At 47.6% G+C, this 16,052-nt stretch overlaps 1 protein-coding gene across 1 annotated transcript; it reads right to left on the reverse strand.

Annotated features, from left to right (window-relative positions):
* LOC135814409 (uncharacterized) lies at nucleotides 1–12,864 on the reverse strand. Its single transcript, XM_065327528.1, has 10 exons — nucleotides 12,653–12,864; nucleotides 9,945–10,056; nucleotides 9,172–9,285; nucleotides 8,853–8,898; nucleotides 7,688–7,748; nucleotides 6,932–7,017; nucleotides 6,082–6,122; nucleotides 4,855–5,008; nucleotides 2,920–2,970; nucleotides 1–635 (listed from the first exon to the last, which is right to left on the reverse strand). The coding sequence occupies exons 1-10, from the start codon at nucleotides 12,792–12,794 to the stop codon at nucleotides 486–488; spliced, it is 957 nt and encodes a 318-aa protein (XP_065183600.1). The 5' UTR covers nucleotides 12,795–12,864; the 3' UTR covers nucleotides 1–485.
* Between the last annotated feature and the right edge of the window lie 3,188 nt (nucleotides 12,865–16,052).

A 16,052-nucleotide genomic window follows, 5' to 3' on the forward strand; every position in this document is an offset into this window, starting at 1 on the left:
TACGAGATAACCATGTACAGTAGGTATCAGTTATAGCGTGGGTGTTTGAAAAACGACTTTCTGTTCTTATTTCCGATATTTCTTACACACGATAAATCAAGTGTGGCATATCATATGCATGTGCACAGGGGCAGGAAGATCATCGTACATGCAACGCAGTACTTCTGTGCATGTGGCTGGTCATAGTCTCCAGTAGGCCATGTCAGCTGGCAATCTCCCTTCAGCAACAGCACAGTTGGGTTTTGTTCATGGCCTTGAACCTGCACTTGGCACAAACATGGCGAGATGTGAAAATTCTAAAAAAAGGTACAGATTGCTCAGGTAGAGCTAAAAAGGAGATGGCCCAGACTGCCAAAAAGGCTATTCTTATGTAACGGTCTTGGTAAACCATTCCTGGTAATTTCTCAAACGCCTAGCGATATCAGAATAGAAATTGTAGAAGATCTTGCTTAGCAGCAAGAAGCAAGCAGCCGTATTGGACTCCATTAATCAAACAATGGCGAGTTCCACACAAATGGCAGACCAACATTGTTGAAGCGAACTTGCTTGTCCAAAGCGTCAATGGCGGACACCTCTTCATCGGTCAGTTTGAAGTCAAAGATGCTCATGTTCTCTGTAAGACGACTTGGTGTGACCTGTACAGGGGGAGGGAGAAGAAAGACGGGCAAAGCGGCAGCAGTACTTTCTATTTGATGACCTGGCACTCTGTTGAGAAGTACATGTACATTGAAGTACTATGAAAGAAGAATTCTTTTCTAGGTGACCCTACCTATAGAGCGATCTAGTATCGGCGCCACTGTCCCTGCCAGTATCATGCCAACCGAACCTCTGGTTCCAAGCAAAATAAGTGTCTGCCTTGGGGGTTAGAACACATTGTGTAGATCGCTGTACTGTTTCACCATTCCAACACAAACGTGTACTTGTTCTCTGCATCCAAAGGTCGAAGAGGCCACCTTGATACTTTTTATTATTTGACAAGCTGTTCTTCATTACAGTCTAGTCTTTTGTTTTCATCATCACAAAACAAAGTGCCCCTTTACGGTGTCGCTGATTTCTTCTCTGACGAATCAAAGCTGATAAAGAAGGATGAGAATGACCGGGAGTCGATACGATCCAAGACTTCAAACTTGCTCCACATGCTGCATGTATTTCTACAAAAATGATGGCCACAATTAAAAAAACACAAGCTGCTTTACAATATGGAGCTAAGCAGATCCCGTGTGTTATCACTGGGATGGAGACCTTACACTGGCGACAATTGAACGGCAACATTGCCAGCAACCAACCTTCTTATTAGCACAGCTGAGATCACTACCACTAACTCGTACTGTTGCGACCAGCGTGGCTCGCGGCTAAGTTGCTCGTTTAGGAGCGGGAAAGTGATCGGCCAATGGTTGTCAACACAGAGTTCTACACATCCATGGTATGGGCGACACTAACTAGCGCCGCTGTCCGGTATTCAGGAGGTGTTTGCGGCGCAGAAACAAAGTGCCGATGTAAGTTTATATCCCTGGCGATGTTTGGGTGCGGAGAGCACTATGCATGTGGTGCCCCTCCGGCACCAACTTCCTTGGCTCACTCAAGCTAAACTAATGAGGGGCGGTGGCATGTCTGAACACTGGACTGGGTACAGAGCACGGAATGGTGCATGTTTGCAGGTTTGCCGAGTCGAAAGCTTGGTGGGCTTCTCGTGCGCTCTGGGTGGTAGCTGTGAGTCAGCCAAGTATCAAGTCGAGTCAACGGGAAAGGCGCTAGTTCGAACGCTGAATCCAACCTTAGGAACAAAGCAGCAGCGTGTTCCTTGCAAAGCTCAGTATTCGTACTGAAGACTAGAGTGAAACCCGAACAAGCCGATCGCTCAAGGGACCGTAGAACTGTATGTGGATTGTGGACCCTGTGTACAGGTGGTCTTCTAATCCATTCATTTGACTGGAAATAACATTCCTTGGTCCAAGTAGTTGTAGTGGTCCTCTGGGACAGGTTGTCACCCTATCAGAGTGGTCACATTGACAGGTTTTACTGTAGGTGCACGGGTACATGGGCCACATAGCCACATAGTCACATAGCCACATAGTCACATAGCCACATAGTCACATAGCCACATAGTCACATAGCCACATAGTCACATACCCACATAGTCACATAGCCACATAGCCACATAGCCACATAGCCACATAGTCCCGACGCTGTTACTTTGAGGTTGGACGTTCCCACCGTTGTACAAGAGAGAGTAAACGAATACACAAGACACTACACATGGTGGGCACTGGTGAAGCTTTTAAAAGTTCTCTCGTCGATACTGTTGAGAATAACCTTGTTATTGGGGGTGACTAGAACAGCCTGGACTTTCAGGAAGTCCCAGGCATTTAAATTTTTGATACGGCCTACTTCAGCTATAAAAGCGATCAGCTGGTCAGAAGCCGGTTCAGAATAGAGTGACTGCACCCGCATCTGAAAAATATCTTGTATTGTAATGTACCGGCACCTTTACTTCATTGAATTAAACACATGCTCAACCACCTCTGCACACGGGCGGCAAATGAAGTAAACACTGGCCCGCATGCCCCTGCATACAGCCAGCAAAATCCAATGAAACAGAGGCTTCTCTTGTTGCTGCAGAGGCAATGATTCCAGGGCACTAGCACTTGCAGTGTGACTTGGCATTCGTGTGATCTAACAGCGATTTTCATTTACACTTTTGTTATTAGTTTGCTTCACACCTTTTATCAGTCATTACGTATGATTTATAATGCAGTGGCAGTACCAGGCGTGGGCCATCCCCTGGATTATCAAAATGGGTGCCTTATCATTTTTCTGTTGTTTTTACTCTTCTTCGTGCTTCGTAATAAAAGTCTCATTACCCGCGAAAATGAAACAGAGGGCTGCACTAGGCCAGCCACTGCACGGAACACAACCTACCGTCTTCGGGACAACGCTGCAACCTTTCTGGACATTCCATCGGAGCGCAACCTGCAAGACAGCACAGAACAAAAAAAACAGATTGCAACTACCGTAAAGTACCGCCAGAGCGCCCCGTCTCGCGAGAGCGCCCCACCTTGATTTTACAGCCATTGGAAGAAAATCGTATGGCAGAGTGCTACTAAGTTTGTACGATGTGAGAACTTTAGTGTACTAAGGTCACAAGTGACATGTTCTTATGTGGAGCTGGCATCCCCTCGAAGGTAAACTGGGTACGGATTGCCTGCACAATGTGCATTGTTTGTGCAAGGTTCGTGTCGTATGACCTACAGACAGGAAACCACCTCCACAAGACGACCACGAAAAGACGAGATGGTGGGGCGCTCTGGCGGCACATTACGGTACATGTATGTGCAGTCCTTGTGCACACATGCTGAGATCAACTTGATCAAAGCAAGGGCAACTGTGATACAGTAACCGCAATAACACTAGGTGCCGAAAAACGGGAGGGGGCTCTCCGCTTCAGGCCAATGGTGTTTATATTTTCAAGATTCCAACGTCCTTGTTCTTATTCACTACCTTGTACATTCACATAGTGCAGGTATGCTGTGCAAGCAGTGTTACATGGAAAGTTGGAAGCACACGCTGATGTGTTTCCTCAATCTTTGCTTCAAGTCTTTCTGTGAGAACCGGACCTATGTGCCGGTAAGAAGGCAATCATGCCTGGGCAATTAGTGAAGTAAAATAAAAGTCAACAACAACAACAACAAGTCTGGCACGTTCAAATACCCAGTAAATGTTTTTGACTGTATTCTAGCCTAGTTGTTCTTTGAAGCCTGTAACATTACTTGTATACGTGCACATGCTTGTGAGAGGGTTGAGACGGTCGAGGCGGTTGTGTTATGGTCTGACGAGGATGAGGATGAAGGTATTTGCACAGAAATGCACCAGGCACCAGCCACATGTAGACTAAATTAGTGGCAAGTGAAATCCGAACCTATGTGCATTTTACACTGCGCTGCCACCGTCGGCCGGCTGTACGATTGCATTTTACACTGCGCTGCCACCGTCGGCCGGCTGTACGATTGCATTTTACACTGCGCTGCCACCGTCGGCCGGCTGTACGATTGCATTTTACACTGCGCTGCCACCGTCGGCCGGCTGTACGATTGCATTTTACACTGCGCTGCCACCGTCGGCCGGCTGTACGATTGTCTTCACTGCATCTACCACTATATGCTGCAGACAAAAAAACGTTGTTAGAGCGCTGGCGTTGGATGAATGCACTGTATGCTGGTAGATGTCAGTGAGTGCATGTCACGGGTAACCGTGCACACCTGCAGCACTCATCACATCGTTTGCATGTTATACGCACCGTTTCTGGTCATGCATGACATCTTGTGACGTACGCACTGCATGTACGCACACCGTAAAGTACCGCAAGAGCGCCCCGTCTCGCGAGAGCACCTCATCTTGATTCTACAGCCAAGGGAAGGAAAATCGTATCCAGAGCGTTGCTTAGTTTGTACTGTGTGAGAACCTTAGTGTACTAAGGTCACACTTGGCATGTTTTTTTGTGTGGAGCTGGCATCCACTCAAAGGTAAACTGAGTACAGACTGACTGAACAACGTGCAATACGGGTACAAGGTCCGTGTCGTATGACCTACTGACAGGATGCCACCTCCACAAGACGACCATGAAAGGACGAGATGGTGTGGCGCTCTGGCGGTACTTTACGGTACATACAGAGCTAGACCGACGGCCTCCGACAACAGGTCTTCTTCTTCTTCTTCTGCTTCAGGTGGATTCTGGTCATGGTTGTTCTTCACTTCTCGGTACAGCTTGGTAATAAGCATAACTTCATACCGGCGGTACATGGTATCACTCTGACATAGTCAGGTACCAGTAGATAACTGTTAGACCACCGGGCTCACCTGAGCTGGTGTTTTGCCATAGCGAGCACCAATCTCCTGCACCAGGTCCAGCTCCAGGAAGTTCTTGCTGTCAAACGGCACACCCAGCACTTGGTAGGATGGGTAGCCGAACGGGGAGTACGCCGTCATGTGGATGTTGTACCTTGACAATAGCCTGCCGTACACACACACACACACACACACACACACACACACACACACACACACACACACACACAGCATACGCGCATGCACAAATCCCAGTACATTTTCAAGCATGTACAGTTGAACATCGATTATCCGCACATCGACTATCCGACCATTCAATTATCCGTAACAGTTTTTTTGGGCGCAAGTGCCGTTGAGTACGCACTGTGCATGTAGTGAGCCATTCAAAAAATACGAAAATTTTGAAAAGTAAAAAGGTCGTGCGGCTAGTAATAACCACTGAAAGTGTGTGAGTGACAGTTTTTTCTTATCCAGAACATTTGCCTTATCTGAACACCGCCTGACAGTTGTCTGCCCAGAGCTGCAGAGGTGGTCGGATAATCGATGTTTAACTGTACAGTAAACCCTGGTGTAAGTGACCTCTGGTTTGAGCGACCACCTGCTCTCAACGACCGTTTTCCATGCACGGACCGTTCTACACAGAAACTGCACTGGATACAGTGACTACCTGCCTTGCGCGACCAACGACCGACTTTTACGGACCACATGCTATATTGGACCTGCACACAGCGATCAAAACTAGCCAAAAGTGCCATCTTGGCTGGCAGGGTTGACTGCAACAGGGTTGAAGCGCGCTCTGAAGCAAGTGCATGCAGTCAACAGAAGTGACAAGTGACAGTGCAGGATGTGCTGCACGCACTTGAGTGAGGTGTGCTTTGCCTGCACGAAAGTATTCTAGGCTCCACACCTGTCAATATGAGTACATGAAAGTACAATCATGCACATGTATGCACCCAATTGGATATGCCACAAACGTGTGCGACCTGGTTCTAAAGACCACCTGGCTATAACGACCGCCTTTGCTTGCACCGTAGAGTGGTCGCTTAAACCAGGGTTTACTGTATTGGCCATTGCTGTCTGATGATTATTGTCAGGAGCAGGCTAGACTGTAGCCAATCAACTATGCAAACTACCACACCAAATGGGGATACAGACACGGACACAGACATAACCAAACACATATAAACACACGCACACACAGAAACACACACATGTACACACACAACACACACAACCTACCTTCTCAGCACCGGTTGAACAAGATACGGGTGAGACTCGACCTGCATGGGAAGAGACGCAAGACAACAAAGTGACAAGTAAGGTTCTATTCTCGGCCAAATAATAAAAAAAGGAAGGTGTGAATCATGTGATCATGACGGCGAAGAAATGTCAGTATTGGATGTGTATGCACCAAATGTACATGATTGTGTATCAGAATTAGGACCAGCATTGCAAGATTTGCAACAGTTACAATCTCAACCAGTGTGGCCTGTGCCATATTTGCTGCCCACAACTCGACAATGATGGCGCCACATCCCATGCTGCGTGTGCCTCGAGACCTGAGATATTACATCCTCTCTTCACCCCACAAACACTGAGATATTACATCCTCTCTTCTCCCTACAAACATGCACACGACGAGTACAGGTGGTAGTGCATCAAGCCAACAAGCAGAGGACGTTGACATGGCAATTGTTCCCTGCATCAAGTACATGACCGTACAGTGCAGTAACAATAAGTGCGGTGTTGATTTTAATATACCTTTATCATGTCATGCGACATTCATCCAATCGCTTCCATCTAATCCCTTGCAAGTAAACCTGCTTCATACTTCATTTTGCGCACAGGAAACACATCGCGCGATGGGCCAAGCAAGTTGAGCTCAAGTCAACTGTTTCGCAATGCTACACGTCTCCCATGCATGAGATGAAGTACGAATCAGGCTCTAGGTGACAAGAATGCTACTCTCAAAGTGAGACACATTCCGGTTGGAGAAGAGGTTCGTTGAACCTGTGTTGAGGACCTTATGCCATCTTGCTGTCTGTGATCAACTTGCACGTGACAAGGTAGTAACTTAGAGCACACTAACCTGGTCCACAGCTGGTGGAATTCTGGCATAAGTCATCAGGTCTGTGATGAGAATGCAATTGAAGTTAGCCACACCAATACTGCGAGCTGTACACAAACAAACACACACGTGCACGCGTACATGCACACACACGCACGTACATGCACACACACACACACGCACACACACACACACGCACACACACACACACGCGTGCACGCATACATGCACACACACATACACACACACACACACAAACACACACACACACACACACACACACACAAACACACACACACACACACACACACACACACACACACACACACACACACATGGTCAAAGACACACACACACATGGTCAAAGACAGACAGACACACACATTGAAGTTTCGCTAAATATGAACCCAGTATATTAACATGCCCACATCTCCAGAAACTCAAGACGCATTCCCTAGCCAAATAGCCTGTCAGTAACAAGTTACTAACAACAGCACAGAGTTTTTCATTTTGATTTTTCTCTCTGGCTGTATCCAAAATTGTATCACTGTTGTAGATTTTTCAATAAAAGTATTGAACAAAGTGTTTGTTGTTGTTGTTGTTGTTTCAAATCTTTATCCTCACGATAGCCAGTGGCGATGTTTGAAATCTTTTATTCTCATGTTGTTGTTGTTGTTGTTGTTGTTGTTGTTGTTGTTGTTGTGTCGCATTCCTTTATGTCAAATCAACAATACTCCGATTCCTAGCAAAGACTGCGGTTAAGGATAAACATCTCACCGAGACCAGCGTCGACAAGACCTTCCATAGCCTGCCAGGTCTCTTGAATAGGAACTTTGGCCTAAACAGAACAACAACAACAACAACAACAACAACAACAACAACAACAACAACAACAACAACAACAACAACAACAACAACAACAACAACAACAACAACAACAACAACAACAACAACAACACACACAGACACACAGACACACATGCATGCACTCACAAAGATACACACACACACACACACACACATGCACACACATTGTGTGAACACCAAACAAACCCACCAACGATCCATTCGGAATAAGAGACATTCGTGATTGGAACCATAAACAGGTCGAATAGTGTTTTTTGGGGATTTCCCTTTTGCAGTCACATGTACATAATATGTACGTACTCGATCTGTATGCACATCTTCAAGGACGCCCAGAACCTCACACCAGTGCAGTAATCCTTCAACGATGCTCAATTCTGACCAGACGAAAGTTGTGGAGTGAGCACATCATTGGCTTGTGCCCTGTTCTTCTTCTTCTTGGTGGTGGTTGTCGCCGTAGCAGTTGCCTCCTGCTGTTCTGAGGTGGTTGTGCGGCGAGTCTGGACTGGGCCTTACTTAGCTCTCGGCACCAGAAAACCAGACAAGAAGACGTTGCAGCAGTGCAATTGGCCACGCATGCATGGCAATGCCCAAACCAAGCACACACACACACACCTTCGACCTTTTGACGCCCATCGCCGGAGGCGATGATAGCAATGCTACGGCAGAAGCCATAGCAACTTGTGCTGGGATTGCACCATTCAACAGCTTGCAAGGCTGAAGAATTGACCGTCACTATTCAGCCTGGTCTACACCAGGCAGCTATTTGAAGTGACTTTTTCTGGCCAGAGAATCTCTATTTTTGGTCTTTTCGGGGGGTTTTCTTCCCCTGCACACACATCACACCACATACTACGGCATGCACTGGCTATTGGTAACCACCCAGGAGAATGAAAGAACAGTCAGGAAGAGTCTGAGAAAGAGAAGAAAGACGTGTGTGACCATAATCGTCGGGAATCGAACCCGCAACCTATCGATTGGAAATCGCTGCACATACCACTGCACCATATGGGACACACACACACACACACACACACGCACGCGTGCGCACACACACACACACAACATGTGAACTGACCATCTGTGGCAAGCCGTTCTCGTCCATCTGAGCGCCGGGTGGGTACCTGATGTAGACAAGCAACAGCACAGGAACAGTGGGCTATTTGAGTATGACAAGATGCCAACATCACTACTGCCACTGCAGCCTACATGCACTGTACGGCAGGTGACTGCAGACCATACACACATCAATACAACACATACTGGTACTCCGACACTCTTAGAGAATCAATGATGACTGGTGGTGTTCCTACGGATGCGGAAAACTAGGCCTCCAGCCAAGTCTCACGTGAACCTTGAATATTATTGAATTTTTTATGATCAGCTGAAAAGCTTACTTCTCCGTGACGGGCACATATTTCATGGCCAGCGGGAAGTGGATGAGGTACAGGTCGACGTAGTCCAGGCGTAGATCCGACAGCGTGCGCTCAATGGCCTCTTGCACATGCTCCCTGATAAAATGAGGACACGCACATACACACACGCACATACACACACACACACACGTGTATAAGTTACATGCATACATGTACCGTAAAGTACAGCGAGAGCACTCCATCTTCATTTTACAGCCAGGGAAAGCGGAAATCGTCTGGCAGAGTGCAAAAAGAGGTGTACGGTGTGAGAACCGCTGTGTACTACACGGTCACACTTAGCATGTTCTTGTGTGGAGCTCCAAGGTAAACTGAGTACGGATTGACTGCACAGCGTGCAATGTGTGTACACGGTATGTGTCGCATGACCAACAGACAGGACACCACTTTCACAGCATGATCGCGAAGGGACGAGTAAGAACAACAACAACAACAACAACAACAACAACAACAACAACAACAACAACAACAACAACAACAACAACAACAACAACAACAACAACAACAACAACAACAACAACAACAACAACAACAACAACAACAACATTAGCCACTGGCTATCGTGAGAATAAAGATTTGAAACAACAACAACAGCAGCAGCAGCAGCAGCAGCAGCAGCAGCAGCAGCAGCAACAACAACAACAACAACAACAACAACAACAACAACAACAACAACAACAACAACAACAGCAACAGCAACTACAGCAACAACAACAGTGTCACGTTTCCCTGCTTACTTGGCATGGTGAGTGTTCCACAGCTTGCTGGTGATGAACAAGTCCTTGCGTGTTACGTCGCCTTCAGCAATGGCTTCTTGTAGCGCTGCTCCGATCTCTGCCTCATTGCCATCTGGTACATGGTCGCAGGAGAATCGAGAATATTTCTTACGGAGCACTTAATACAGCCCTCTAAAGCAGCACCAAGTGTAGTCCGACGTCATGAATAAGGGTTGGTTCACAAAAGCCAAATCGGCGCCGGGAAGCACCGGCGGTGAGCCAGCTCCCGGTCCGTCCCGTATACGGTTCGAGTACTGCTGTAGTACCAAATATACTACATTCTGTTGAATACTATACGAAAACTCCTCTCTCTCTCTGGTCGTACTCAGCCGTATTTCCAGGCAAGTCTCCGAGTACCTGGGCAACATGCAATCTGGGTTCAGAGCTGGTCGCAGCACAGCAGATGTAGTGCAGGCGCAGAGATATCTCTCTGCCAAGGCGATACGGTCCCGCTGGGATTGCCACATCCTCGGCCTAGTGTGTGTGTATGTGTGTGTGTGTGTGCGTGTGTGTGTGTATGTTTGGTCGGGCTGGCATATACCACGTACTGAAGTAACTGGTTACGTGAGCGATGACCTACAGTTGTCGTAAGAGCGGGGTAGTAAACATACACTGTCCCGCAATGTCCTGTACCATGTGTGCGGTGTGTATGGTGTGTACGGTGTGTACGGTGCCGTCAAACATACCAAGAGCCGGCCTTCACCCACGTACTCAAATGCGACTTTCGAATTTCGACTACAGGATCATAACGTTTTAATGATTTGGTAGAATGTACATGTATTCAATGTGTATCGAGAGATACTAGTATTAATTCCCGTAGCTATGCAGAAGACGTTGCTTCAGTAACGTCTGGCGCTAGCCAGGGTCCACACAGCTTTAATTTGGTGTTTGTGTGTTTGTGTCACGCCTGGCGCTATCCCGTATCTGTCCCGTACCGTACCGTACCATCAAACACAGCTGGCCACATACAGCTGGCCGTGATATTCAAATAGGGCTTTCAAACGCAAGATCATAACGTGAAGCAACTTGGAAGAATGAGTATGAATGCGAAGTGTATGGGGAATGCATGTAGGGCGATAGTGCGGGTTCGAATCCCAGGTAATGCTTGAAAAAGAATAGGAGAATTGAAAAATTTATAACATCCCTTTTCTTTTTTTGCCGTCAAGGCGGTAGACGGTGTCGTATTTCCCTCGACCGTACCTGTCCCGTACCGGTCCCGTACCTGTCCCGTACCTATCCCGTACCGTACCGTACAATCAAAGACGGCTGGCCACAATGCATATTCAAATAGGGCTTTCAAATACAAGATCATAACGTGAAGCAACTTGGAAGAATCAGTATGTATGCGAAGTGTATCGGGGAATGCATGCAGGGCGATAGTGTGGGTTCGAATCCCAGGTTATGTCTAAAAACAAAAAGTTGAAACTTTAATATAAGAATTTATAACATCCCTATGCATTTTTTGTCTAGGTCATCAAGGCAAAAAAAAGCATAGCGTAGGGCCCTGAGCTTCCAAGCTCTTTCGTTAGCCTCAGAAAGTAAAAAAAAACGGGGCGCGGCTTATTCTCCAGTGCGGGTTATACTTCAAGTACTCCGGAAGATATGCTACATGCAATACATCAGTGTGGCTTTGAATCCCGAGTTTGTGTTATCACTGGAGTGTGTAATCACTGGAGTGTGTTATCACTGGAGTGTGTAATCACTGGAGTGTGTAATCACTGGAGTGTGTTATCACTGGAGTGTGTTATCACTGGAGTTTGTGTTATCACTGGAGCAAACACAATGAGGATGCACAGGTGCTTGCCGTACGCACAAGAGTCACACACAGATACGGCACGAGACGGCTGCCGCCAGCTCAGGGCCCTCGATAAGTCAGGCATGTGTTTGTGTTTGTACGTGTGTGTGTTTGTGTGTTTGTACGTGTGTGTGTGTGTAACGCCATGCCAAATATTGTTGACTTTGCGATTTCTCTCTCTTCTCTTCTCTTTTCTTGTCGTTGTCTCCCGCTTCTGGGAGCGGCGTGGCCCGATAGGGTAGCTGTACATGTAGTAGTGTATGTGTGTGTGTGTGTGTGTGTGTGTGTGTGTGTGTGTGTGTGCATGTGTGTGTGTGGCCGTCGTCACAAATAACTGATCGCATAACTGATGACACGAGCGACCACCAAGAGTCGTAGGCGACGTGGCAGCAGCGCAGCGAGCCCTGACACATGAGCATAGCGAGAGTAATGAGCTGGCTCTCTCATTTCGTATCTGTGTGTGTGTCACTGTGTGTGGTGTGTGTGTGTGTGTGTGTGTGTGTGTGTTTGTGTGTGTGCATGCGCGTGTGTGTGCACGCGTCCGTGTAGTATGCCCATGATCACGTGACAGGCCCACAAAGGGACGGTGGCGCACCCGGCGCGGGCGTTCACTCGTGACACGTGACTAAGCACCAGCTCTGCAAAATGACGATGACCTACATTCTAGTATTAATATCATCCTTCGCGACCTTTGTACTATGCAGGTGTTGTCCGTGGAGAATTTCAATTTCAATGATGTTCTACCAAGCATTATGTACTATGTAGGCAGTGCAGTTTGAAATTGAAACTACATGTACGGGTAATACGTAACTCTATTAATATTTCGAAAGTTTTCAATTGGGAATTTTCGCTGAGGACGTAATCAGTGACTTACAGTCAGCAGCACAGTCGAAATGCCTGTAGCCCAACTTGATTGCTGTGCGAATAGTCTCTTTAGCTACATTGCCCTCGATTTTCCAGCAGCCAAGACCGACCAATGGCATCGAATGCCCACTTGAAAGAGTAACACTCTCCATCCTGAACTGCAGTACTTTATTTACTCAACAACAACAAAAATAATACTTTCACCCTCGAGTCGAGGCCTCAGCTCAGATATGCACAGCGCGCGCGCTAGCACAGTAGCAGCAGACAAATGATTATGTAGCTAGCAGTAGGGCTACCGGTATACCGGTACCTGTACTACAAAAAAAGGTGCGCGGATTATTCCCGGAATAATTTGGGAATCGTTGAGAAAATTTTGGGAATTTTAGGGCTCACAGTTGCATGCGCGTACATAATCGTCATTCAACATCAGCGCCATTTTGTTCCACGAGGTGCTGGCGTGATCAGTGAAAACCGTGTTTCAGCCAATCGCCGGGCTTGGAATTTTGAATATTATTTGAATCTTCTATCGATTCGTTCTAAGGGTGCGTTCTTAAAGGGGAAGTATACCCTAAAATCAAATTTTCACCAGTTGTAGTCTTCGGGGTGCTGAGTCGAATGGTCTTGGTCCGAGGAAGCTGCGACGCTCCCTTCCTACTTGAATCCCAATCGAACTCACGCACTTCCACCGAAACTGGGTGACTGCGCCCTACTAGATGGGGATTTGTATGCAAAATGTCACTAAAAGCGCCATTTCGTTCTTATAAAAGCACGGATGACCGCGATTGGCCCATATGTTGTAGTCTTTTGGACGCTGAGTCGACTGGTTTTGGTCCGAAAAGGCTGCGATGCAGCGTTCCTCCTTTATTCCCAATCGAACATGGTTGAACAAGCGGTCACGTGCTCCTGGGTGCCCAAATCACCTGGTCACCGCGCCAGCAGGCGACAACTTTCACACCAAGGTTCAACTCGAGTTCAACTCGAGTGACAGGACTGCACCCAAAAAAGGTCAAACAGGCTAGTAAGTTGTACCCTGCAGGCACGGTGACCAGGTGACTGGTGTACGCAGGAGCACGTGACCGCTTCTTCAACCATGTTCGATTGGGAATAAAGGAGGAACGCTGCATCGCAGCCTTTTCGGACCAAAACCAGTCGACTCAGCGTCCAAAAGACTACAACATATGGGCCAATCGCGGTCATCCGTGCTTTTATAAGAACGAAATGGCGCTTTTAGTGACATTTTGCATACAAATCCCCATCTAGTAGGGCGCAGTCACCCAGTTTCGGTGGAAGTGCGCGAGTTCGATTGGGATTCAAGTAGGAAGGGAGCGTCTCAGCTTCCTCGGACCAAGACCATTCGACTCAGCACCCCGAAGACTACAACTGGTGAAAATTTGATTTTAGGGTATACTTCCCCTTTAAATCCTCTCGGAAAAGTTGGAGACTCTCCGAAAAGTTCGAGAGCTGTTCTTATACATGTATCCTCTCCGACTTTTAGGAGGCTCTCCAAAGCTCTCCAAGCTCTCCAAGCTTCAGAGGTGGTTGAAACTTGGAGATTCCCGCGGTTTGGGATCAGCGCATGCGAACTACGACTAAAAGCCACGTGTTCATCATGAGTGTACGCATTTCCCTTTTCGCATACGCACATACATTCATCACTCAAGATCGCGGCCCCTTTGACGCTTCATTTTGCTTGACATGTGCAAAATATCTCCGAATTCTTCGAGACCCGTTCTTGAGTAATCCCAGTTTCTTCGACTTCTCTTTTCTTCTTCTTCTAGAAGCTAGAGAATATAAGAACGCACCCTAAAGATCGACTTACCGGAGAGCCATGACATTTTCAAGGAGGATTCCCATGGCTGAAGGACTACAGTCTACAGACTGTACAGGATTACGGAACGATTTTTTCAAATCCGTGCTCTGATCATGAGACCCACGAACGGGATTTTTTTTTTTTTTTTTTTTTGATTTCACTCAGGGAGTCCGACGGTCAAATAATTATAATGTACGTATGTACATGATACAGATAGTGTAAAAACAACAGAAAAAAATGATAAGGCACCCATTTTGATAATCCAGGGGATGGCCCACGCCAGTGGTATAAATCATACGTAATGACTGATAAAATGCTACACCTGTGAAGTAAAAGAAAAAAAAAGGCCCAACCAGCATTTTGGGCTTACGGGGGTCGCCATGGCAAATAATAATAATTATTAAAGAACTTAAGACTATAAAATTAATGACGGGAAGTCAGTGCCAGCTTCGGCAGCAATTAGGGAGGCAGAAGAAGAGACAGGTGCATGTACAGCGACTTGAAACAGAGCGGCTACCACGCAGGCACATGACACTCGCTCTGAGCAACGCAAAGCTAAGGCGGCAGCGGATGAATGACATAACAACCGAATACGGTTCGCTGCTTTTCTCAGCAATGAGAGATGCAATTCGCTTGTAAAGCGAGGCAGATTGCTTGCCCATGCCACCGGTTGTCGAAAACTGAGACCAACGGGACAAACGTGAAGCAGGCTCCCGCAGCCTCTCTTCAAGTTCATACGATCTCTTCTTCGCTTTCTCATGGCGAACGTAGGTGGCAGAAATGGAGGAGGACTGGTTCGAAGACGCAAAAGGGTTGAACACCCGGACGTCGAAGAAGGTGCGTTCGAACCGCCCTCCCCACACTCCATTTGCTGCTACGTCCAAGCGAGCCTGGTCGTCGCGGATGGCGGTGCGATAGCGCAGCTGCTCCCCACTCAGGGGCTCCAGACAATGATGAGGCTCTACAGATACGTTGGTGGCAACACGCTTCAAGAAACCAGCGGTCACATCGCGGATCTCGTTATGCCTGATGGTAGGGTAACCGCCGGTGGGGCACGAGAGGGCATGGGCCACAGTAAACTGGCTTCCACAAACGCACCCTGATGGCATGCGCTGTGGTTGCCAGTTGTACCTTAGGTGCACTCCATCGCGAAACTCCGCTTTGGAGAGGGCAAATCCATGGCGCTTCAAGGGCCTGCAGGTCAGCCAACTGGAAGAGCCCTTCTCCGCAGCCAGGTCGATTACACGCTGCTTGGCCTCCGGCACACTGGAGCGGAGCAGCAGGGCTTGGGCTTTGACAGCATTCCGTGTTGTTATCCTCACCTCCGCCTTGGCAGTACGAACGAGACTGGTTGCAGAGCCGAGCGCCATAGTCTGCAGCTTGATGTTGGTCTGCAAGGACTCAGTCACCCTTCGCGATGCATCATACTGGGATGCGAGATCCACAGGATTGCCCAGCCCGAGCCCTCCGTGACGACATGGAAGCTCAAGAATTGACCTTTCCTCCGAGTTGACAATATGGCCGGTAAGAGCGGGGATGAGCCTCTTCATTAGCAGCTTCTCCACAGGCGTCAGAGCAGCTGCAGCTGTTGGTGTGGTGC

The sequence above is a fragment of the Sycon ciliatum genome, chromosome 4 (genome assembly GCF_964019385.1).
Source record: "Sycon ciliatum chromosome 4, ocSycCili1.1, whole genome shotgun sequence".
NCBI lineage: Eukaryota > Metazoa > Porifera > Calcarea > Leucosolenida > Sycettidae > Sycon > Sycon ciliatum.

Coding starts and splice junctions, on each gene's coding strand:
- LOC135814409 (XM_065327528.1), bottom strand. CDS start 12,794: ATGGAGAGTGTTACTCTTTCAAGTGGGCATTCGATGCCATTGGTCGGT. Junction 9,286..9,944: donor TGGAACACTCACCATGCCAA/GTAAGCAGGGAA, acceptor TCATTTTATCAG/GGAGCATGTGCAAGAGGCCA. Junction 6,123..6,931: donor TTCCACCAGCTGTGGACCAG/GTTAGTGTGCTC, acceptor CTTCCCATGCAG/GTCGAGTCTCACCCGTATCT.